Source organism: Xiphias gladius, chromosome 2 (genome assembly GCF_016859285.1).
Source record: "Xiphias gladius isolate SHS-SW01 ecotype Sanya breed wild chromosome 2, ASM1685928v1, whole genome shotgun sequence".
Taxonomy (NCBI): domain Eukaryota; kingdom Metazoa; phylum Chordata; class Actinopteri; order Istiophoriformes; family Xiphiidae; genus Xiphias; species Xiphias gladius.
In genome coordinates, this window is record NC_053401.1 from 6,389,046 (window position 1) to 6,415,386 (window position 26,341).

At 42.4% G+C, this 26,341-nt stretch overlaps 1 protein-coding gene across 15 annotated transcripts in view; it reads left to right on the forward strand.

The window, feature by feature from the left end:
• magi2a (membrane associated guanylate kinase, WW and PDZ domain containing 2a) overlaps positions 1 to 26,341 on the forward strand; it is a 206,413-nt gene that overhangs the window by 136,025 nt on the left and 44,047 nt on the right. For 9 of the 15 annotated variants that reach the window (XR_005708722.1, XM_040142883.1, XM_040142890.1 and 6 more), the window contains exons 5-10: positions 871 to 1,081; positions 3,930 to 4,009; positions 19,506 to 19,563; positions 20,774 to 20,895; positions 22,236 to 22,544; positions 23,427 to 23,609. Coding sequence is in view for 14 of the 15 variants with exons in the window: in XM_040142883.1 (XP_039998817.1) it covers positions 871 to 1,081; positions 3,930 to 4,009; positions 19,506 to 19,563; positions 20,774 to 20,895; positions 22,236 to 22,544; positions 23,427 to 23,609 (963 nt within the window). In the remaining variant the exon portion in view is untranslated. The remainder of the gene's footprint in view (positions 1 to 870; positions 1,082 to 3,929; positions 4,010 to 19,505; positions 19,564 to 20,773; positions 20,896 to 22,235; positions 22,545 to 23,426; positions 23,610 to 26,341) is intronic. The other 6 variants (XM_040142916.1, XM_040142988.1, XM_040142922.1 and 3 more) reach the window with 1 other exon arrangement.

Sequence of the window (26,341 nt, forward strand, 5' to 3'; positions counted from 1 at the left end):
TGATTTAGGAAGAACTAGCAAGGATTTGTCAAAGGATTTTAAAGCAGTGCAATGGTTCATGAAGGGTCAAAAGTTCCATAAGGTGTCAACATGTACTGTAAATGATGCAGATGACATTGAATGTAAACCTGAGAGAAAATACAGGGACAGGAAAATTTTTTAACTGATTCCTATCGGTGGTGTTGAGATGCTCGATAACCTCGAGCTCCGGGCCGCTCAGTAAACCATGTTGGATGTTAAAGTGGGCCACTGCACTCGGCTCAGGGGGAGTTTTGTCTCTGTAGATGGACGGGGTGGGGGCTGGCCAGGAGAGCTGAAGGGGAATCAATAGAGCACAGCAGGCTCCCTGATCTAAGCAGATAGCTACCGCGTTCTTTACCTCCCATAGATTATCTTTCTGTCATTTGCCCCCTCTCCACTTCCCTCCACCAACTCTCTCCTCTGGGAAGTACACACACTTGCCATTTCTTTCTCTTTCTTCCATACACACCGTTTTTCTCACTCTTCAACACATTTAAACACTGCCACAACTCAAACTAGGACATCAAAGCCTGGTTCTCTCTCAATCTCTATGGTCTTCTCTGCTTTATTCGTCTTTCTGTCTTGTTAACCTCAATCTCTCCCTTTCTTCCCTTCACCTTATTCTTGCTTTTCCCCTGAGTCACCGCTTCCCCTCACCTTTTTCTAATCACTCTCTCATTTTTTTTTCTTCCTCCCCCCTAACCCTGACTCTCAGTAAGTCTCTTCTCCCAGCCTCCAACGTCTCTTTTTCCTCACTTCACCTCCTTGGTCTTTGACTCTCCTCAACCCGCTGTCCTCCCTGAGCGATAATGTCGTGCCTGACTCATCCTGCCCTGTTTATCACCTCAGAGTCGAGCGAACATGAGGACAAGAGTACAGACGCTTCGGGGGACGTCGCCCCGCAGACCAACCCAGCCGAGGCCTCCATGGAGGTGCCCAAAGAAGACGGACAGTCCCCAAAGACTACAGTACCCAAACCAGAGGAGAACGACGAGCTAGGGAGCCTGCCAGACAACTGGGAGATGGCTTACACCGAGAAAGGAGAAGTCTACTTCATAGAGTAAGTGTAACTAAGATCCAGTGGTTCATAAAACACGTCTGCTTAAAAATTAGTAAAACTCTTATTAACGTGCACATCTTCACTTCTGTTTAGTTCTGACAACACAGTATCTGATCACTGTGAGTCAAATACATAATCAATACAAAAATATGAAAACAATTATGAGACAAACAGGGCTTGTGGTAATCCAACTTCCCTCCAACTTAGTGTACACCTTTCATGAATATTCAAACAAATTTAACATCTAGTTAATGAGATTTTAAAAACTTTTCAGCATTAAAGTTATGTGATCATAGAGCTTTCCCCTTCAGTTCTTTGATGTATGGGTCTTCTGCCCAGCAAAAGATTTCCACCAGCTCTGCTCAGAACGCCTATCCGGAAAAACGTCAGACAATGAAAAGCTCATTGCCACTATGCAGTAGCAGAAAAGACAAAACACATTACTTTCAAATATCAGTTCCTCCTGAAATATACCATTGTAAAATTAAAACGCGCAACATTGCCAAACTCGCTGCCAGTGTGGTCTGCAAGATAACAATTTCAACGATACCTTGCATGACTGGCAGTAAGGATGCTAGCAGAATAGCTAGCTTGCAGCAGTGCTAGCTCGGCTACCCTCCATCGGTCATTTGACTCTCGCAGGTCGTATCTGTCCCTGGAGAGTCTCACATTTTTATGGACTTCAGTGGAAGACGTCTAACTCTGTCAGACTAAATTACGTTCTTTGTCACTTTACATCTGCTTGACGCCTAATGTCTGCGAAGACGATTGCTCAGCATCCGTTAAGTTTGTATTTTCGACATTCCTCCTGTAACTTATTTATTGAAAGTGACTAGATTAGGGCTACGTTACATCTAAATGTACTCCTGTATGTTCCTTTCTGTACATATACTGACACACACACACACACACACACACACACACACACACACACACACAGGGGCCATAACTGATTCTAGGTGGTTTAATGAGATTTAGAGGTCTCCTGAAATACCTTGCTACGCAGAACTCTGATATACAAACTCTAATTTTAATTCATTGGAGTTGTTAGCTTTTTACAGTTGCAGTAAAGCCACGGAGGTGAGTCTTTATTACATCAGAATAATGGAGTTCTTGCATGTGTTTTTGTGGTGGTGTGGAAGAAATTGTATGTGCATGTATGTGGATACCATCAATTAATGAAGCCATGAGAGGAGATTATTTTGCTATTACAAAAGATTTATTGCGTAATTTATTCATCTCAGTCATTAGGCTACATTTCTCCGGAGCATCCACTGAACCCCAGCACTCTTGAATGCATCATAGACTGCCAGAAGCTACAAGGCAACACCAGACTAGGAAATGAGATGGTGTTGTCATCCAGCCAGGCACATGTTGCCTCTTCATGTCTGTTGCCACAGAGGCAGACTTTTAATTCTTTCCACAGCAGATGAATCACCATATGTCTCCTCCCCCAAACAGAGAAACCACATGCTCCCGCATCCATCAAACACAGTACACACCTAACGCTGTTAGCCCACTGAATTTGCATCTTCAACTTTTTTTTTTTTTAGGCGTAAGTGGTGCCATGCCAAAGCGATAGCTGTTGCCAAGAGGATGCTTGCCTTTGATTGGCCTCCATACAAGATCAGTTAATTTACCTACGGCCCTTGAAGTGAGGTGGCTGAGGAGAGGAATAGAAGAAGGGAGAGAGAGGTGGGAGGAAAAGAAAGTGATAGTGATTAAAAATACTAAAATAAAAAAGAAGGTGAGAGGGAGGACAAGAAAGAGGGAGAAGTAGTAGATTTTTATATGATAAATATTAATAGAAGGGGATAGAGGACCGGAAAGGAAAAGAGTGAATCGCATAGGAGGAAGGGCGTGGAGAAAAAAGGAATAAAGGAATGAGAAGGGTTGATGTAAAACAAGAGCCAAAGAAAATTTACCTTACCTTGAACTGCACTTTATTTTGGCTCAGAATTTGGCGTGGGCCTTAATTTCCCACTTTTATCTATGTGTACGCTCATTATTTTTTGCTCAGTCTTCAGTTTATAGCTCTAGGGAAGGCAGTGTTGGATAGTCCACCACTTTGGTCCAGACTGAAATATCTAACAACTATACATAACAACTATTCAATGCGTTGCCATTAAATAATTTTTCAAACAGTCATGGTCCCCAGAGGATGAAACCTAATGGTTTTGGTCCCCAGATCCTCCCTTGTCTCTTCGTGCCCATAGGTGCTTCCCTGCATCCTCTGTACTGTATGTGTTTGATGCCTAGTTGCAGACAAAATTTCCTTCGGGAAAACAAGGGAGACCCCTTCACTGCATCCCCTTTCATCTTCTGCTCACCTCGTTTTTCTACTGTAGGCACTTTGTACACCTCCCCTGCCCCCCACCCTCCTTACTGTTGTTCCGTCATCGTGAAGGGAGGCCATTGTGGGTCCAGTGTTTCAGACGAGCTGCAGAGATGCATCAAGTTTCTCTGGCACATCATCATATCTGATCTAGAGCCAGCCCTCTTTCCGAGGCTCTGGATGAATCTGCCAAGCCCACATCTGTTCCCCTCCATCACCCCCTCAGTCAGCCTTCTATCCTTTTCTGTCCCCTCTCCTCTCCCCCTCCTCTGCCTGCTAATGAGAGACAGTAAGCAAATTAAAAGTATTGATTGCCACTTTGTTAACCTAAAGCTCTTTTTTTTTCACCTTTTTAGAGGCAGGCACCCAAGGGACTCTCATCTTTCCTCTCTAAAATCATTCTCCAGATGAATTAAGAATCCACCAACCTCCTTCTTTCTTCCTGCCAAGTCTCCTCTCTCTCGCCATCTATCACACTCCCTCTCACTCTCTCTCTCCGTCGTCTCTTCGCAGCCACAACACCAAGACAACATCGTGGCTGGACCCGAGGCTAGCCAAGAAGGCAAAGCCACCCGAGGAATGCAAAGAGGATGGTGAGTACTGCGTCTCTATCTTCTGTTTTTGCTCCACTTTCGCCCTTTTGTGCTTCTCGCACTCATTCATTTTAATTATTCAAGTTGCCCACAGCATTTATTTTACAAGATTTAAGGCTTGCCTGTTGATCTAATGAGGAGCACAGTGAGATGATTTCATCCGAGACTTCAGTTCATTGAAAGAACATTTAGTGATTTTTTTTTTTTTTTTTTTTTGTGCCAGTGTTTTTCTATTTCTATTTACTGGAGTTATGTGGCGGCAATGTTCACATGCGTGTCAGCTCCGGTTGCTGAGGATAGGAAGTCCCGTGATATGTGTTCAAAGCCCAGGTCCAGAGGGACTGGAGGTTACAAAGACTTCTTTATTCTCAACTGAGAGAGACGTGGAGTGTCCCTCGCCCAACCACACACACAACAAACACACACCAGAAAGAAAAGAGAGGGATGAATGTCAATGCAGCGAGCGTTTTATAGACTAGCTTACATAGTATATACAAGCGTGTCATCTATCTCTTTCGGCCTCACTCTCCCTCCCGACTTCCCCATTCGTCTTTTCTTTATGTGTGCAACCGAGAGGAGATCTATCGTCTGAGTTATAGACAGGGAGGTGGAGCTGAGGAGAAGAACTGGAGTTGGAGATGGACACAGACAACAGATGAGAAATGACAGTCATTTATTTTAGTGTACGTCGGCGTGCGAGTTTTGATATATGTTGGGGGGTGTTTGTGCGTGTATTCTCGGTAAACACATAACCACAAGGATAGAGTTTCTCTAAAAATACATTCGGAACTCAGACACGTACGCGTTCAGACAGAGAGACAGACAAAACAAGCGCACACTCGGGTCAAATTGTGTTCTCACATACCTCTTTCGATTTGTTTTAACCTGCCTTGTTTTCCAGTTGTGTGGGACGATAGGTCAGTGTGGAGGGCACGGCTGCATCAAATATAGTCTCAGTATTGGATAAATTGCCAAGATATTCGGCGCAGACAATCATGGTCCCCTCAGGATGAGCTTTAAAACTTCAGTGATCCTCTGACTTCTCACCGAGGACCATCATCAGGTCCAAATTTCATTTTGTCTAATACTTTGACTTATGACCAAATACCTGAAAAACTAATGATATCAGCCGCACTTAGTGCTAATCAGCAAAAGTTTGCATGCTAACACGCCACACACCATACCTGCTTGACATCGGCATGTTAGCATTGTCACCGAGAGCATTTTAGCATGCTTATTGCTAGCATTTAGCTCAAAGCAGTGCTGTGCCTAAGTACAGTCTCACAGAGCTGCCAGCATGGCCATAGATTCATAGACATGTTGTTGGTTAAATTACGTTATTCACATTTTTGTAGAATAATTTTCTGTAAATCAACTAGACCATTAAATTAAACGGTATAAAGCTGAAAGTATGTCAGTGTCAAGAAACAGTATACTTGAAGATATAAATAAGCCGACAGAAAAAGTGTTTGCTACCTTGATCCAGATAAAATAAATGTTAAGAGATATTTGCAGATACTGTCTGACTCCAGCAAGATTGAGTCAGAGACAGAGGAACGGTACCTGGTCTGAGGACATTTGCACTGTGCATGGTGGCATTAAACATGAGGACTGCTTCTTGTTAACACCTTTCCCATTTTATCCTTCCAACAGAATTACCACCCTGATCTTTCATTTTACTCACAAGACTTCCTGTATAGTCGCCGAATGTCCCATTTCCCTCTCAGTCTTTACATTAAAGGGAGAACGGTCTCCAAGATGATGAAATGAAACAGAAACAAAGACGGAGAAAACCTGTGGGGAATTAGTCAAAATGTGATTGCACTTTCATCTCCAGCACTTCCAGTCCTGTTTTTTCTACTAAAGACGCTCCACAAGAGGAGATGTGCTGAGGTGATTGTGATTATTGATCCTGCTTGCGTGACTCATCCAGATAGTTGGTCCCAGCTGAGGGGATCATGGTGAAACATGGAGGCTGTAGATCCGTAAAGGGGTAGAAACATTAAGATTGTTGTGCCAAATATTGGGATTTTCAGGATGTTCTTCTTTTTGACTGTCGGGACTGAAAGATGTTCGCATGTCAGGGGAAATAGTAAATATGAGTGGGGTGTCTTGCCTTTTTCAGGTTTCAGAAACTTTTAAGTTTGTATCCAGCTTAAAGGGTTTCTGTAAGCAGTCATACGAGAGGTGTGTTGTGCACTCCAAACGGCTACAGCCTGGTGGCTGTGGCCCACCCCTGGGAGCTGAGCTCAGTTAGGGAGGGAAAAGCTGCCTCTGTAAATTTGGTATTGATTGGTGGAAAATGTAGCGAGGGGGTGTGTGTGTGTTGTCCATGTTTGGACCTGAACCGTGCTCTGATAAGCGCTAACGGGATTGCAGGGTGGACTCTGTGACCTGTGACGGGACAACAGGCTGAGAGGCGGACGGTATTAATTTGGGTTTTGAGTATGGAGGGAAACACACACATACAGTAAAGAACAGATGTAGAAGTCCTTAGGTCCTTGACTTAAGGAAAAGTGGCAATGCTGCAATGTAAAAACACTTGATTAGAAGTCCTGTATTCAAAATTGTAATCGAATTTTGCTTGAAATGAAGTGTTTTCATAAAAATGCAGGCTACTTAAGTAATGTAGTTCCGATTTATCACAGCATGTGTGTCTTATGTTTGTTGCTGTGGAAACCGGGAGTGAGAGCACCCCCGAAATGTTGGCCACAATCCCTCATTGTAAGCGGCATCACACTCGCCGCTGGAAGTTCTATGGAAAAAGTCAGATGTCATCACTGGCATCTCGAAGGCATCAGCATTCCCTTCGCTTCGCTCGTAAGGCCTTGTTATGTAAGTTGCTGACATATTTAACATCCCGAGTCAGGTTCAAAGTGAACCACGACACCAGGACACGGAGTGGGTTCGCTTTAAATGTTCCTCATGCCAGCTCTGAACTGGGGAAGGCTGGTTTCTGGTACTATGCACCTTGCTCCTGGAATGAACTGCAAAAAACAAAGTACAGTTGGGGGGGAACACGTTCCACTGAGGGAATTTAAAGTTCCACTTACTTATATTACTAATATTTGTGTTTGTGTGTGTGTCTGTGTGCATGATAACTGCTTTGTGTGACCGAATTGTCTTGTCGTGAATCCCGATGTTGTATCTCTTGCGAAATAAATAAAACCAACTAACTAACTGCAGCAAGTATTCTAAGTTGAAATGGGAAGTCTGTTTGTACATTTGAGTTTATACAACCAATAGAAATGGTGGATAAGAAAATAAAAATAAGGCCCAAGTTGTAATAAACTGGATTTATTGTATTTACCAATGCAATAAGCAGCACTTAAATACTTTGAGTTGAGGTGGAGCTACTTTTACCTGCTTTATATAATCTTTGGCCGTTTGGTGGTGGTAATAGTCTAGCCGGACGGATGTTTGTTGTGTAAAATCTTAACGTAAACAGAGGTGGAGCCAGTATTCTGATCCTTTTACTTAAGCAAAACTACCAATACCATGCTATAAAAACACTCCATTACAAGTAAAAGTCCTGGCCTGGTTAATTACAAGTATCTAGTAGTATTATCAGCAAAATGCACCTAATGCTGAATAATGGCCCCTGTGATTATTACACTAATATGTATTATATGATTATTTAATTATTGCTGATGCATTCATGTGTAATGTCAAGCTGATTTTTACTAGTTGATACACGGTTGGGTAGTTTAATCTTTAACAATGCGTGATATGTTGTCAGCTCTTCATATATTTTGTATTTAAAGTGTTAATCTTAAAAGTAACTGGTAACTCCAGTTGCCGGATAAATGTAGTGGAGTAAAAAGTGCGATATTTCCCTACGAAATGTAGTGGAGCAGACATATAGAGAAGCATGAAAATGAAATAGGTATACCTGAGTAAATGTTTTCACCGCCGGTAAAGACAACTTGTTCCTTCTTATGTTTAAAGTCAGTAGCAGCGCATACAACCGGCTTCTGTCAAAATATGCAGGGAAATTTGTGTTCGGTTTAGCGCGTTCATTCCTGCATGTTCAAAGAAGCGTCGGCTCCAGTGAGGACTGAGCAGTTGACATCACAGGCGCCTTGTAGTTACATAACTCACTCTATATTTCTCTCCCTTTCTGCCTCTGTCTTTCTCACCTCCTCTCTCTATCTCCATATCCATCTTCGTCCCCCTCCCTCCCTCCCTCCCTCCTGTCCTCCCGTGTCCTCTTTTTGTTTCGGTAGTCGAAAAAGAACTAGGACAGGCTCTTTACAGAACCTCGCTGTTTTCTTTAAACACGCTGACCAAAGTTAGTCGGGTTTTTTTTCCCCCTGTCCTGCCAAATATTTGTTGGCTGGGGAAAAAGAAACCGAGGGGCCCCGCTGTTGTCTCACTTGGTTCTTTACTTATTCAGCCTGTTTTCCACCTCAGGTATGCCGACGCAGGTAGCGAGAATCCCCCCCCGACAAGTGAATTAAAAGCAGACTAAACTGTGAGATGTTGTTCATCACTATTTCAGCATGTTTCATCAGATGACAGTGTGTCCTATCCGGAGAAGCTAAGCGCACACAACACAAGATGTACAGTATATGAATATAGACAGATAGAGGGATTATAACTTTGATGATGCTCAGGTTTGAAGGATTATAACCGTATTAGAGTGCTTCTTTGTCTTTCACTTCTATGAATCCCAGAAGACAGCACTCGTGTGTGTGTGTGTGTGTGTGTGTGTGTGTGTGTGTATAGAGAGCAGTAAAGAAATACATGTAATTACATTCGGATCATGTGAGGAGCTTCGCGGGCAAAGAGACAAAGTTGTTATCGTCTCTCACAGGCTAGCTCACACTCCTGTTTTGTTCTCTCTCCAGGGGAAATAGCAGGGTTGGTGTTTTAATCATTTTTTATTTTATTTTCTCACCTCTGTAGAGAAAAAAAAATTTGAAAAAAAAAAACACCGTCCTCTGTGAGTGAGTGTGTGTGTGTGTGTTTGTGTATTTGTGATACCTCATCACTCATGTCCAGATGGATGCCACAAGGCGACACCTCCTTCGGCCTGGGAAATGTCATCTCTGCTGCTCACCCCGTTGTCGTTTTAGCCAGTTCAGTGGGACCTCGGAGATACATTTTGAATTTTTTGAGGGATGCAGGAAGTTTTTTTTTTAGGGGACACTGAGCACACACTGATGTGAGCAAACACTCTTTTCACCTTGTGCGCGCAGTCCCGCAGATGAGTTATTACAGGCGGGGAGACGCGGCGCCCTCCCTCACCTCGAGACTCCTTCAGCAGTCGGGAGTGGGGGAAGCGGGGAGAGGCACGTGTAGCTGTCTGCGACATGATTGATGGGTATATTTTGAGAACATCCCCAGCAGAGCGTGCCTGAGGCCTGGAGATTGGAAGGAGGATTCAAAAGACTGTGTGGCAGGTGTGTGTGTGTACTAGTGTTTCGCATGTGCCTGGTGAATTAACTACGTGCGTGCGTGTGTGTTTCTGTGTGTGTGTGTGCGCTCATGTGTATCAGTGAATTTTTTTTTTTTTTAACTTCACCCAAGTGAACAGACATACTAAGTAAAACTGGGCAATTAATCAGTATAGTATCGATAGTTTGATCTTTATCTTTACTGTGGTCTTTGTGACTGGTGATATTCCATATTTTTCCTTTTCTCAACAAACCCCATGTAAAGATTCTACTAACAAGTATTGCCTCTGTATCCAAAGCCTGATATAATTTATTCCTTCTGTGCCAAAAAAGATCCGCTGTTCTCCAAAAAATGATTGAAAACACATAAATGACCAGTGATTAATGTGTTACTTCTCTTTGATGAACATGGGCACTAGTTTATTTTGAATTAATCTCACATACACCGTCCTGCTGCTGGAAATACTCACTAGAGCACCAAGTGTGTGTATCAATCCGCGGCTAAAAATAGTCCCTAAATTCATTATTTACTCCTGTTTGAGTAACATTTGCTACAAATTCAGCTGATCTTGGAAATGACTGAGCTTTATTTAAAAATTAAAGCTACATATTTGTGACTTGTTTTTCAAGCTTAACATCTTCAGTAGGAATAAATGGGTTTGGGGCTAGGAGCCACAGAGGGGGCAAAGAAGTCGAAAAGCTTTGAGAAACAGACTAACGTCAGCTTTTTTTTTCTCGTGATTTGTTGATAATGAGAAAAACATAGACCATCACCAGCCTTATCTCTTAGGTGACGGCTTATTTTATTTATTTGAGAATTCTTGCTCCATAAACAGTAGCAGGAACAGTAAATCATTCTAATTATTTTGGCCTAATATTCATATTACAAATTGTTTTTTTAAATATTTGCTTAAGCACCAATATTAATCCCCAGATGATACAGTTATATTGCTACCCCAGTGCTAATTCCTATTGGTTTATTTTATCTGTGACTGGTTTCTCTACTGAATTTTCAGAAAATGTGTCACAGAACATATCACCGTGGTTATATACAATCTGGGGCTGCTATTAACTATTTTCATATCAATTGATATGACAGTTATTTTCTCAAAGAAATATATATGCCCTAAAAAACAAAAAAGGGGGAACTGAAAAAATCCACATTAAAATTTCGTAATTTGAGAAGCAGAAACTTTGATGTTTCTTTCTTCTGTCAAATTTACTTGAAAAATGACTTGAAAACCACTTTAAAAATTTACCTGATTATAAAAATTGTTGCCGATTTTTCTCCTGGCGATTGACTGGCGATCATTTTAGCTCTAATACAATCAATGTACATATATTGTGCGATAGAAGATTTCACCTATATTCCCCACTTCTACTATGAAGTGCATCCCTGTCAACCTATTTCATTGTACTTCAAGATGTTAAGATTTGATTATGCCCAAATTAGCTGTGATTCAATTTATGTAAAGCAAAACTGAATCCTCTAATTGCTTTTTTACGCCACTGTTCCAGTATGTGACTGGTATTTCAGTCCTTTTTACATTTTTATTTGTCTGTTTGGACTCCACTTGAGTTAGAAATTAGTTGAATCTAATTAACCTTAATACATAATTTTATCTTATCAAAGAGAGCCTATTATAAAACAAGCTACTTTACATAATCATCCTATTTAACAGCGAACAAAAGGGTCCCTCAAAATGGCACTGCTCCACTCCTGACCACACAGGGACGAGGAGAGTTTTTAGTACAGTACTACTGCAGCAGAAGTGGAAGAGGAGACAGTGTTTGTGCACGTTTCTGTGTGCAGCTGTACTATAAGTGTTTTTCAAAAAGATCTAGCCAAATAAACTTTGGAGGCAAAAGGAGGAGAGAGTAAGTGCCGGGTCACAGTTCAGCATGTCTCTTCCCCATCCTTTGAATTTTCTGATAAGCTTGTGAATTCTTTTTTTTTTTTTTTTTTTTAAACTATCCTCCGATCGCCAGACCAGTGAGACTTTGCCGTAGAGGGAATGTAAGGACATGGATTTCTCTGCACAGCACAGGTGCATTAAACAGGAAAACAAGTTGTGGAAGAACAGTCGCTCATTGAAATGGAGCCCGATACACCAGAAGAGAAAACCGCCGCCAGCATGTGACAGTTAACTGATGTGTTGTCAAAGCCGGAGGTGTTGCATTGACTTTTCCTGTCGAGCGGGGATGAATTGGTTTGTTAATCATTTCCTAAAAGTCTTGAATCAAGAATCTCTTCCCAGTGGAAAGAAAATGTACCCATGGCTAATGTCTGTTGGTCTGTGATGTAAAAATACACCAGTAAATCTCGGCTCATCTATCAATGTCAAACCCTGTCCCAGCTTGTGCAATTTATCATATTCTAAACAGATTCATCCACATGATTCATTCGGAGCTATTAGTACGGCTGAGCTTGTGCACTTGTCCTCAGGGATCCTTAGCATTTTGATTATGTAAGTCCAGTAACATGTGCCCATACTGAGCATGTGTACCGCATGTCAAATCAAATAGGTTACCAGTGCTGTTTTCAAGTCTTCTTGGAAAAGGTTCGAGTCAGTCGAGAAAGTCTCAAGTCCCTGACGTCAAGTCACAAGTCTTCAGAAGTAAACTGAGAGTTAGTCCTGAGTCTTTCAGGTCACCTTACTTTTTATTCTTCCGATATTTCACAGGAGCCAAACTTGAGAATGGAATATTTTTGCATTCAAGTGTCAGGTCAAGTCTTTAGTTCGTCAAGTCGTAAGTAAAGGCCCCTAAGTACTGTGTGGTTTAGGGCTGTCCAAGACAAAAGTTGACACTTGTGAGAGAAATGTGTTGAAATCTCTGGCCATCTGTTCAAAACATTGGCCCTAGATCCCGAAAGGGATCATACTGTAGGTTGTTTGTGTATGCCATCTAGAATAACACATTATGGCATTTTCTGATGTGCTGCCTCTATCAGCTGGAAGACAACATTAGTCTGTGTCTCACAAAACTGTCACAAATCACTGCTGAAAAACTGATCTGTTTATGGTTAAGGATTTTTGGGTAGGTTTAGGCATGAAGAGGCACTGTAGTTTTGGTTAAAGTGACTCCTTTGTCAAGTTTAGGGGACAGACGCTACTTCATGTCATGGTTGTGTCTGTCAAGGATTGTGGCCAAGATTTTATTAGACCCATCTCATTGAGCGTGACATGCAATGAAGATTGCTTTAATCTCGAAGTGTGTAGGGGCCCAGATTCAAGTTTCACAGTAGTCAAATCCAAGTGAAGTCTCAAATTGTCATTTTTGTGGTTTTGAGCCTTACTTTAGGCAAGTCTACATCTGTGTGCATTACCCCGCTGTGTTATTTTGGATCACACGTCCTAGTTAGGGCAACAACATTAGTTGGCAACCCAGTTACTCTCACGCAAGATAATCGTGCCCCGCTGGTTCAAGGCTCTGATCCTTGAACAGCCAGCAGCTGTCATCCGAGGTCCCCCACCCAGTGAGACTGAGGCAGGTAAATTTGCCTTTCTTGAGATTTTCTCTGCCAAGTCATGTTTACCCATCAACAAGCTCAGCGTGGCTCAAAAAAATACTTTGACAAGGCCAGTGAGCTCCACTCAAAGCGCACAGTGTCACTTTCCTTACAACTTGGTCGACTCTGCTTTTGATTGTGACAGGCAGCGTAGTACACAAACGGGAAAATGTTTTCCTTGTTATTTGGAGAGAGTTCCAGGTTTATGAATAAGAATAATAAGAATAAAAAGATAGAGAATTCAAAAATCGAACACTTTGTTGCCTATACAGCAGAAGGTTAGCTGAGGTTTCCACAACCAACATTTCTGCGGCTCTTCACAGTGGACCTGGAAGCCTAGATCATTTTATAATAAATGGCCTCATTTTTCTGCACACGCCACTATTTATCGCTGGTGAATCCTGGGAATTGGATTTCACGGTTGGTCTGGGTGTATTCATGTTCAGTGGGGCAAGTGGGCAGCAGGTTCTGTCCCTGCTACAGAAACGAAACACGTAAGGCCTACATCTAATGTCTTGTTTCACAAAGTGAGGTCTGCTTGTTTTATGATAACAGTTCAACAGTCAAAGGATCAAATATGGGTTCAAATTGCCTTTCAAAGCACAAGAGATCGTTTGTAATTTTAGCACACTGATATCAGCCTCTGCTACATCTGTATCAGAGCTGTATCAAGTTACTGCTAATGCAAACACAACTTCCTGATGCCACCTCTACACGTTAGAAGAATTCAACTGACAAAACACGGGGTGGCTTTTACTGTGAAGCGGTCACAGGAAATGCGGTGCATGTCGTCACCGAGATTAGCACTAGCAGCAGTCATACGTCAAAATTGCATTGACAGAGGAGGACAACAGTCGTTTTTTTTGTGAGCGGATTAGTTTTAAATATTGCAGAGATGAAGAGTAGGTAACCAGCTTTACTGTCCCCGGCTGTTGTGTGGAAAACACAACATGAAAACAAGTCGCGTTTGCTCAAGACATGATGGAAAAATGCCCTTTATTGACTCCCGTGTTCATTAAAACAATGTGAGTTTGTTCGGCTGCACAGTAAACAGACATTCAACATTTCAGAATCTGAAAGGTTTAAGAAATTGCACAAAAGTTTCTACAAATAGGAACCACGCAATCTTTGTGGCCTCTGCGTTTCCTTTTCAGATCCAGAGGTTGAGTTTTGAAAATAAAAAATATGTAGCACTGATGTAATCTAAGGATTCTTGGAAATGAAAATGTAAATTCTAAAGGTCATTTTATCGTACGGGTTCTCAAAATCATAGTAATTTTATTTTAATATGAATCTGTGAATTTAAGGGAAGCTCAGTTTCTTTGTCTGTGGTGGCACTTCAAAGACTTTCCAGCTTAAGTTTGAGTCTTAGATTATTGAGGTTGGACTGTATTAGCTGAGTCTCAACCACTGCTCACGAAAACAGCAAACTAAACTGCATTTATTTGTTCAGAAGCCTATATATTATAGATTTTATTGGAGTGTGCCACTAATTGTGTGTTCTCAAAATCACACCTTGTGTCAGTGGATTTTGTGCCTGTACTGACCAGCAGACCCTCTAAGGGATTTTTTTTCACAGTAACTTCAATGCTGGAATGTGCACTGCATTGAGAGGTGATATGATAAATGAAGCCCAGTACAGTGCAATAACCCGTAGGAAAGGACTTTAATTTTTGGTGTCTACTAAAGGCTTGAGGCGCTGAAAATGATTTGGTTCAGCTGGTTTGCTCCTCAAAAGGTGTAAGAAAAGAGAGAATGTAAAAACGAAACAGGACATGTGTAAAATCCCTGGGGTGTCTCAGGGCTGTGTGGTTTGCCACCCTGTTCCACAGACCAAATTAGAAAAAAGCAGATGAAAAAAATGCACATGCTCGTAAGCGTGAAGCTTCACTTCAAAAAAAAAAAGGGGGGCCTTTTTCTGAGACTGAGTGTGAGAACATGAGACGAGAGGATCCATCGGGAAGAAAGAAGTAGAGATGGAATGAGAGAAGAAGGAAGGGGAAATAAGGTGAAGCAGAAAAAGAGAGACATATTAATGAGTGGTACTCGGGGTGAGAAAATATGGGGAAGATGCCAGGATGCCTCCTGCTGGTAGTAAGTGGCCCTCCACCTGTGACTGCCGGAATGGATGTTGTAGTATGACTAGGGGTTGCAAACATTTTTCTTCTCGCCTTGGGGCTCCATCACGTGAGCTCCTACCTTAAAAATTTCCCACCAGCTCGACGTTTTCATCCTGGAATGCGTCCGGCATTGCTGACTTCATAGGGTATGGCGCGCGCGCACACACACAGTCTCTCTCTCTTTCCCTCCTTGTCCCGGGGAGTTAGCACTCTATTGCAGACTGCGGACGGAGAGGTTATAGATGGCACTCGGTGGAGCCACACAAAAGAGCGAGCAAAGAGACATCCCAAGTTCGGCATTTATCAGCGCACTGCTCAGTAAAAGTAACAGCACTTCAGTGTGTGCTTGTGTTTGTGTGCGCGGGTCGGGGCACTGCAGCCTCGGCACCACAAGAGCATCTTAAAGCGCGACTGTGTTAACTCCTGCCACTGGGGCCACTGCCAAGAGAAGAGTAATATCAGTAATACACAGAAATGTCTGTGGACCATTAGCTAAAATTAGTTAACATAAGCCATCATGAGCATCGTTGCTTCCCGAACTCAGAAGATAATTGCGGTCTACTACAAGCAAGTTCAGAGGATCGTGGGGCCTTTTGGGAAATATGCTGTTTTGCTTTCTTTCCGAGAGGTAGCTGAAAAGATTGATACCCCTGTCATGACTGTACATTAACGTGAGAATGTTTAACTTTTAAAGATCTAGCACAGTCATTCTCTCACAAATAAAAAGTTGAATTCATAAGCATTAAAAGGGACTCTCGGGATTTGTGCCGCTACTTAGTCAGGTATGAGCAGTGGTTTATGATCGATTATGTTAACTAATGTTAGCAAACTTTACATGGATATTGACGAGTAACAGATATTTCTGAGTCAGTTGACTTGACGTTTGACTCGTCTCTGCCGGTGCTACTTTTACGCTATGTTTTACTGTTATCCCTCAGTTGTCATCTGTGGCCACAGTGGCTGCTGTTCATCTGAAAAAGGTCTCACCTTAGGATCGTAGCTAGACCCAGGATGCAGTTGGTTTAGGTCAACAGGAAGACTGGAAGCAGGGAGACTCAGCTAGTCCTTTAGAGGTGCTTGCATGCATGTGTTTTAGCTTGGGAGAGGGCCGTGCTATCTGTTTCACCCTGCTTCCAGTCTTTTCTGGGTTGAACTAATCACATTTTGGCTTAAGCCACATACTTAACAGATATGAGCGTGGTATCAGTCCTCTCATCTAACTCTTGCCAGAAAAGCGACTGAGCATATTTCTCAAGACGTTCAACTATGCATTTTGATTATTGAGATCTAGGAACAGAGTAGAATGGCTTAAAAAAATCCCAAACAGAGAAAGAAAGACTAGTATCCTGGCAACCATTTCGGGTGAATTCACTTTTCGGTTTTCCGTCCAACTAAAGCTGTTTAGATAATCTGATTTAACTGTCGGCTTCCTCCCAGCCTCGGTGATCCTCTGACCGCTCTTGTTTCTTGCCTGGTCTGACCTTGTTACAGCGGCGTTGTACTGTAACTGATGATGATGGCTAAAATGACGAAAACAAGACCCAAGATAAAATAAACCAGAAATCTCCTTCAAGTGCCATGTGCAGCTTGATTTGTGGAGACATTTCTGGCTTCTTTCTTCTTTCTGTGGACATTTTAATAGAAAAGCTTTTAATTAGAAGACTGGTGAGATTCATGACAGCCCTTTTGATCTTCGGTTTTTGCGTGGGCGTCTTTGTTTGTGTATATGTAAAATGATAGAGAGGGTGTGTCTGCCTGTATAGTAAGTAACATTGTGTGTGTGTGTCTGTGTGTGTGTGTGTGTGTGTGTGTGTGTGTGTGTGTCTGTGTGTGTGTGCGCCTGTGTGTAGAGGTGAGAACATGTAAAGCTCTCTTTCATATTTAATGAGTGGAGATGGGGCTAAGGAATGTTGCAGTGTTCACAGGAGGTATTCCCGTGGGCTGTCAACTTGCTCGCAGCACTCTGTTATATTGCTCACAACCGCGTGTGTGTGTGTGTGTGTGTGTGTGTGTGCGTGTGCGCGCGTGTGTGTAGTAAGTAGGCATTTTAGCGAGTGTGCAGGCAAAAAATAGTGCATCCTAATGAAAGTTTAATAATTTGTTTTGAGGGGATGGGGGCAGGGGTTCAGACGAGCATATGGCACGTGCATGAGCATTGCACCAGCATTGTTGTGATTATTTCTGCTCTGCGTGGGAGGGCTGGGAGGGATGTCTGTAAACTAGGCCAAGGAGTAATATTAAATGTATGCAATGACCATACAGAATAGTATCTGTGGTGTGTGGCGCTTGACGTGTGTTTCTCTGAAGCTGCGGCCATGCCCTCAACCAGCCGCAGGGTCTTCGGGAGCATGAGGCGCTTTAGCGCTCCCTGCAGTTGCTCCCTTTTCTGATTAGGAAGCATTGTCTCCGCTGTTATCTCCTCTCTCATCCTGATTAACTTTGCATTGTCACTAATCAAAGCTCGTGTGATTCTAAGCTGAGCTGCACTGGAACACACTGTCCCCAAGCTCCGTGCTAGATTCATTTTGGATGCTATTTTAAACAAGAGCCTCTCATACTATGTACCCAACTCGGTTCTGAATGATCATGTTATTATGATACAACACTAAAGTCTGCATGTGGGAATATGTTTTAAATGCTAATTGTTCATATCCTGAAAAGCAAACGGGGAACTCCTTCCAGTCATGTATTTAAGAGCTGTGTTGTGTCAGTGAGCTGTGGGCAGAGGAAAGAGGAGAGGGGAACTTTGAAAATCCTGTCCGGGGTGACTGTTGACTGTCAGGGGATTGAAAGGAAAAGCATCTTTGATCATTGGGAACAAAAGCAGCATGTTCTGAAGTACAATCTACACGCAGGAAGAGGCTGATAGAGCAGAAGTACCAATGACTTTGCATTCATACAGAACAATTGAAAAGTTAGAGGCCATTTTGAAAATGCCAAGTTAGAGCTCTTCACTCTATCTGAGCAAGTAGCTTTTAGCCACGCAAGCAGCATGGATCTAGGTATGTCAGTGTCAGTTGTTCAGTTGGTCCTCCACTTTGGTCCAGACTGAGATCTCTACACAACTGTTTGATGGAACGCCAAGAGATTTGGTGCCGACATTCATGCCCCTCGCAAAAAGAATTCTAGTAACTTCAGTAATCCCCTTCACTTTTTATCCTGGGACATCCTCAGATCAAAATTTCAGCTTGCCCGGGACAAATGACATCCCCACGAACCTCAGTTTCACTTTGTGTTTAGTGCCAATTAGCATGCTGACAGGCTAAACTAATGTTTGGTCAGTATTATCCTCTGAACTCAGCATGTTAGCGTTGCCGCTGTGCACATGTTAGCCAGCCGGTGTTCAGACCAATATGTTATAACTTTGGGGGATGCATTAATATTCTTTTAATTTAGTATTCATACTAGAAATTATTCAAAAATTTTGTCTTGTGTGGAGGGTTTGCAACATTTGAAGGACTTTCCACAACTGTCCTTTGGACCTGTTGATACCGGTTTGAAAAAAATGGGGTACATTTATTTATTCAGTAGAAAGTATTTGATGTATTTAATAGAGATCATAAAGGAGACCCGGTCAGTGGCATAATACATGTCATGACAACACCAATTATTATTTCCAAATGTTCTACTCAAGTTTCTTTGAAGGTAGTCATGAAAACTACTTTGTGTCACTTCATTGTGCACATTTGATCATTTTGCCCTTTAAAAAGCAATTTAAAAGCATAGTTTGAGAACTGACATTCATTCTGTGATACGTCTCATCCAAATTCTTCTCACAACAGCTGCCTGTCATTTGTCACTAATTGACTGTCATGTGCTGATCGTCCGTAATTGCGTTCAGTCTTTAGCTTGTAACATTTGCAGTCAGACTGTTAAACACCTTTGGAAATATCTACCAGTTGATACTGTGAAGGTTCAACACCCTGAGGGTTTGCACTTGTTCTAGTTCAAGTTGTTAATCTATGCAAAGTTCCCACATCAAAACACAATATTTTTGGCATAGAGAAGATGCACGGCATAAATATTTTCCTGATTTAAATTCAGCCACTAGTTCTATCAATATTTGGTGTTATTTTGCAACTTCTTCTTGGAGACGGATGCATTTGATGCACGGCATTAAAGAGCCAGTAGCCTCTTTAAATCAGTCGATGTGACAAGCTGCTGAGAAAACACAGTTATGTTTTTATCTCATGTCTTGTCGCCATCAAATTTTTATAAAAGATGAGATTTCAGAATATTCTCAAGCCCGAACGTGCGGCCTGCTCAGAAAGAACAGCAAGCCCTCCAGTTAACATTTTATTGCACCATCAAAATCCTGGTATTTGCTGACAGTAAAATGATGCTTTAAACTAATTCTGCCCTAAAGATGTTTCCATGCAAGATCAATATGCTGCTGTAAGTTCACTGAATAAACAAGCCCTTTATTATTGTTGTCTCATTGCTTCTTTTTTTTTTTTTTTAAACAGAGCTTCCGTACGGATGGGAGAAAATCGATGACCCCATTTACGGCAGCTACTATGTCGAGTAAGTCGGGTACATGGGTACATCTTTAATATATAATGGCTTGCTTTTGAGTTTCAATGTAGCCCGCCGGTGCCGTACTAATCATATTTATTAGGAGCCGACTGGTGCTGCAGCCAGGAAGCAGTTGCTCCCTTTGTCTGGCTGCTGACAGCTTACTGTCTATTTGCAGAGGGAAGTTTATTTGTCTGTGCGTGCGAATCCATATTTCTGTGACGTCCCTGTGTCTGTTATACTCATAGTGCATTTGTATCCGTAGATTAGCTCGCGAGCAGAAATCAGTGTCTCTTTTTCAAACATTCTGCAAGGCTGCTTATCCATAACCCCGAATATGTATCTACATAGCAACTGCTGCAGTAGCCTGTCCTCTATTGAACTGCATCTCCCCTCACGTTCAGAGGTGTCATTTCTTTGGCTGGATGCTCCCCACTTTGGGGCATAGGGACAAGGCTCTATTTTTAGACAGGCAGGGGGACTCATTTGGCTCGATTTTGCTTAAGAAAACCTCCAGAATGACACTCGACTACACACTGCCTTACATACTCCATTTCCCCTTTCGAGAGGCTCCTATTGTGTTGCTTTGTCGTCATGTAAAAATCATGAAAGTAGCTGCGTGACCTTGAAATTATGTAACTGCGGGAAAAATATTGTCCAGCTGTTTTGTAATTATCAGTGTGATACTGGGGTTTTCATTAAAAGATAAGACGAGGAGAGATAGGTGGTGTGTGTGTGTGTGTGTGTGTGTGTGTGTGTGTGTGTGTGTGTGTGTGTGTGCGCAGTCTCAAAGAGTAAGGGGAAGTAGCTAATGATGAGTAATTATATTACACTGGCAAATTACAGTATTTGTAGTCATTGACTATCTTCCCTCTTGCAAACTAAATTAAGAACGACGGGGGACGGTAAAGGAAATCACTGTTTCATGTGCAGATTTCCTTCCAGTCATTGATTCACGTAATTCTTGTTATAAGATGGAAGAAAAGCTCTCAATCAGTCGTTTGTTCTTTTTTACTCAGCAAAGCCATTCTGCAGCTCCGTTACATAATCTGGGGCCCGGCCATTTAATTAATCATCATAGCAATAGCTGCTGTAGTGCCAGGATTTTTAGATCTGATCTCTCCTGCTGCACTTAAGTTAAGTGCAGCAGGATAGTGTGAAATCTGTAATCTCTTCTGTTTGTTTGGGGTTTTTTTTTTTTTTTTTTCTGTCAACATAGTCATATAAATAGAAGGACCCAGTTTGAGAACCCAGTCCTGGAGGCTAAGAGGAGACTCCAGCAGCAGCAACAGATGCAAAGCCAGGGTCTGTCCTCACTGCCCCTTCCCACCATCTACAGAGGTAAGACCATCTTGCTTATGTCTTGGCTTTTGAATAACAAACCCAGCTGATATCTCATGATTTGGGTATGTAGACATGCTCATTATCTGTCTTTATTTTTGTAGACGACATTCACCATAGCTTAATCAACTGTATATAAATAATGAGTATTATGTTAACTTCCCCGCCAAAAACTGTGTTTTTGTGCTACTTTTATCTGCCTCTGAAAGTCTCTTGTTAGCTTTATCACACATTTTTGTTAAATTACAACCAGGGCTATTACAAAATGAAAAAAACATTTGATAAGAAAGGTTACAGTCCAATTTTTTTGTGATTATTCATTCAGGGTTAAGGTTTGCCTGGAAATAATCTAGTGACATATTGATTTATTGCCATTCTGAAATTGTCCAATAAATAACACTAAATTACACAAAGTAATTTCAGTTTTAATTACTGTGCCGTGCATACAACTATGGGCTCAGAAGACCCGACAGATAAGCCAGATCCAGAATGCTGCTTGAACGTTTTCAAAAAATGGTACGAAAAGTCCGAAACTAAAGAAAACCAAGTAGAAGCTCTGAGGACCTTCTTTGAGAATTCAGAATAAAAACTAATACTAATACTTAATACTAACTCTTGCCTTCTTTACCAGGCTTGTGAGAAAACGTACAGCAAACTTAAACACTTCAAAATTGAATAACAATTCCAACAACTCATGCGTAAACCCGAATGTTTCGGGGAAACGTTGAGCTATTTAATGAAAATTTTACACTCTTAAGTCATCATATGTACAATACAAAACAAAATGGGACTCACTTTCCACTTCTTCCAAATTGACTTCCCCGACTTCAGGAGAAACTAGTTGCTCGGATCGCCCCAGCAACATGCAGTAAGGAGTTGCAACCAAGCATGATAGCTCAAATGGCTCGTAAGGAACAGGACTACCGTTGCGTTGACTGACCGTGAGATGCAGTAGTCAGTTCACTCTTAAGTGAGTGGAAAGTCCGTTGGACACCTGCGTTTTGGTGGGACTGACAGTAATACCTACTGGTCACATAAATAGTCCTCTTCCCAAGTGGACTTGTGGGTTTCAATGTGATTCACTGTTTTGTTTAATGGTTTGTTGCTACCTGATTCCAGTGCTCACTCTGCACCAGCCGTAGCAGTAGGATGTACTGCTAGAAAAAGACTGTCTGGACTGTTGAAGTGGAGGTTTGTTTCCGTAGTAACGTAGTAGTCCATCGCTCTGAGCTGAGAGCCTGTCTCCGTGGTTACACTGTGTACATTCTAGTGAGGCTCTCTCTCCTCCCTCTCCCCACCTCCTCCCTCCTCCACCTTTTCTCTCCAAACTTCGATGCCAGTGGAGGATGCCAGCCCCTGTGCCACCCTCCCTAGATCCCCCCTCGCGCAGGTTGGCCAGGTGCCCGAGCGCTGCCACAGCCTCGGCGACCTCTCCCGCTCGCCAACTCTGGGTCGCAGGGCCGGTCTGTACGCTACATCCTCCTCCGCCGACGTCTCCCCGCTCCGGCGCGTTCTGACGCGGCGGATGAATATGTGCCCCCACCACCAGCAACAGCAGCAAGAGCAGCATCAGCAGCTTCACACCTCCGCCTGCGCTGTGGTGCTAGAGCAGCCTGTCTGTAGCCCCTTCTCCCTGTGGCACTTTGTCAGTAAGTAGGCCAAGAGAGAAGCAGAGGCGGCTGACTGTCGTTCTCGTGGCTGCCTGCGCTCATTTGACTGTAAGCATGCTAGCTCTTAAGCAAGCTTTTCCCCGAAGGCAGTTGAAGGATTTGTGTGACAAGCGTGTATCATGACAGGTCTGATCAGCTGGCGTAAGCAGGCAGAGAGTGTAATCACTCACTCTATGTCTGGACCAGTGATGGCAAGCGACGGATGCTAACTAGCACACTAACCACTTCTCCTTTCCAAGTTTCAAAGATGGGAGACTTGGTTAAGTGCAACTAAGCTTGTTGGCTGAGATCCCCTCACTCCTAAGCAAGGTGCTTTTCGTCCAGAAGTCTCCCAGCTGTCCCCCCTTCAGAAATCTCCCAATTCTTCCCTAACCCTACCAAGCATCTCCTCTTGGAACTGATCCCTGATTGACAGCATGTCGTTTTCCAGATTTTGCTGCTTCTTTGGTAGCCTCGGGATGGGACTGAAGACCTGCCCCACTGATGCTCTCTGAAACCCCCTCTGCCCACCATAATCGAGCATGGGAGGAGAGGAGCAAATTATAGTGTAGTGTTTGGGTGTGCCAGGAGGGATTTTTTGGTTTTTACTTTGCACGGGAGCCAAAACTGTTGAACCACACCAGCATCTTTCAGCACCACAGCCTCACCTCTGTCCAAGTTTGCTATTTTGCAATTGCAATCATACCTTGCCAGTTTTCCTGTGGCTACACCCATATCTTACTGGATAAGCTTTACCCATGCCCCTACCCCGTGAGCACTGCCCCGCACCAATTTTTGAGTCCTTTCAGTCTTTGCTATAAAGCCTATTAAGTATTGATGTTTCCATTCTGTTAATTTGTGTGTTTATGTGTCCTTTTACAGAGAAGCCACTGTTCACACGGGACCCCACTCAGCTGAAAGGCAGCTTCCTGTCCACATCACTCCAGAAGAGCAACATGGGCTTTGGCTTCACTATTATCGGAGGCGACGAGCCCGACGAATTCCTCCAGGTCAAGAGCGTCATCCCCGACGGGCCTGCTGCAGCTGATGGAAAGATGGCCACAGGTAAGCCCCAGGCGTGGACGAAACACAAGCAGGGAAACAATAAACAACATTTTTTTTTACCTTTATTTAACCAGCAGGTCTCTTGGAGCTACCTAGCAGAGTAAAATTGACATGCTTTACATGTAGCACAATAAACTAAGACCTGAAAGGCATTTTTAAAAAAAACATATCTCACTTATTTAAACATGGTTGGCGGGCATTTGTACAGGGTCATACAGTTAGATAGTTCATATACTTGTGTACACATAACAGATACATAATTTCCAGCAAGTTATGGAGATTGCTGTGAGTGTCAGCATAACAATTACAGGTGGCTCTCCTTGGAAGTTTGACCCCTCCAGTATCTTATATTATCAGCATACATCTGAAGACTTTTGGTTAAGTGCAAGTTTTGAAGCCAAACATTTTGCACATTTCCTTTTTTTTTTTTTAATGCAGTAGAGCCTACAAATAGTCAAATCACACATAAATAAGCAGTTCATATAGAGATGTGTGTAGCCTCCTTTTTCAAGATGAAAGGACTACAAGTGCCCTTTAAACACACTTATGAGTAATGCCAATTTGGTGTATGCATGTGCCTTTGCAGCTGCAGCTTGCCAAGCTTGCGCTGTACCTCCATATATGTGTGTTTATGCGTGTGCACCAACTGCAGAGTTTTGTTCTTCCATTAATCATGAAAGGGACTTTATGAGCACCATAACTCCTGGTTGTGGCCACATGGGGGTGGAACTGCAGCACATATGCGCTGATACACACACACACACACACACACACACACACACTCTGAGATAGGCCAGATGTAGTAAAGGTCAGGGGAGTAGAAGTAGCAAGTTTTATCATTGCTCTCAGTATGCAATGATGTTCCTATCTGTGTATGCTGGAGCAAATACAGAGGTTGTATTGGTCATTAATCATACGTTAAGTAAGCTGGTCACAGACCTTCCTTTTTAGTAAAGCTAGTTCTCTTCTTCAAATTACTCTTGAATTGTTCTATTACCTCGCAATTGTGTTAACAGACTTCTTTTAGAACACTGGGTCATAAATTCCCTGTTTCTTTATAAATGTGTGGGTGAAACAGTCCAAAAGAGATCCCCTTATGACTAATAAAGCTTGTGCTGACAATACTGCATTTAAACATTTTGGGTCTCTGCCTTCTCATCCTATACCCCCATCCCCCTCTCTTTTTTTCCTGTATTCTGTCCCCAGAAATAACTAAGAAATCCCCCCCTCTTATGTATTTTCTCACCTCCTGTCTCCTCACCGCCAGCATCTCCCTTCAGCTCGTCTCCATCTCTGCCTCCCCATCCCCCCTCCATCCCCCTCCCTTCTTCCCCAGACTTTGTGTCCTAGTTCTGCAGTAGCAGAGCTAGCTCGATCAAAGAGCCCACACTTAGGAAACCCAGGCCTGCAGAGTCGTGAAATTCCGACCCCAGATAGATAATTTGTGTCGCTTTCTCCTGCATTTCTCCACCACGTGATTACACAACCAGGGAGAACATGTTCAAGCACTTATCATACAAGTTTCTAATGTATAACAGCGTGAACACATGCAGTGCAGTTATGTAGAAATTTTTATGTTTTTCATAGAATTTTTTTCTGCAGGATTTATTTTTGTCCATAGAAGAAATGTGGGACTCATTAGCTGTGATATTTTTTGTGTTTTTGTGAAATACAGAGCAAAAAGTTGCATTAGCTTGAAGTGGAGAGGCTTAATTTGGATGCCAGAGGCAACGTTTAATGAAAAATCAAGAGGGTTCGTTTGCATAGTATGTTTCAAAATAGGGAGTCTTACTGCTGCAACACTCAATTAGCACCAGAGGGTTACTCTGCTGAACTGTATCCATATACTACAGTGTGTTTTCTATTCGGATAAGATACTGACAAAAGGCAATAACAATTGGCTTTTTACTGAATCAGTGTCAATTTATTCAATTTATTATACATTCTACATCAATAACACCCATAAAAACACATAACTGAAAAGACATAGACCTCAACTAATATGTAAATTCCTAAATGTTTAGCTTAGCTTAGGTTAATACTTTAATTCCTTGAAAAGCTTTATTTTATTTATATCAAATTTCAATATGCAGTTCCACATGAAGGTTTTAATTTAGATTAGAATTATCCAATAATTCTAAGCTATTTTGTAAGCAGTTGGTCCTTGATTGCAGAAAGAGGAAGACACAAGTTTGATACTACACTCTGAACTTGCTAATCAGGAACAGGGCTTTCTTTTTAATATTACCTGCAACAACACAAATTCATGCAGTTAGTGAGCTAGTTAGCTGGACATGCTAAAGATCAGTCTTTAACAAATGCTCGCCCCCTGCGGAGACTTTAAACTGCTCTGTTATCATGGGCTCGTGCTCTGGGCAGGGCCACTGAGACCTTTTCGTCCTCGTCCACAGACTCTTGAACACACCAGTAGCTGGAGATGAATATGTCATAAGGAATATGCAAGGGTGGGTCAATGAAAGATGAAGTAGCTGCTGGGAACATAAGCCTTGGTCCCAGTGAGTGTGGTGTTTACAGTAAAGGTCAGTGTAATTTAGAATATAAAAGTGACCTCCAGGATGTTTTATAATGGATGGAGAGAAGAATGTTGGGTGGCCATGGTGGTCACGGTGTGCTTTTGTCTCTGCTCTCCTTGTTGATGTGTCTATTTCTCTTCCCTTTTATCCAGGCCTGTGTTTGTGACCATATGTCTTTATTAAGGGTAATTTTCCCCA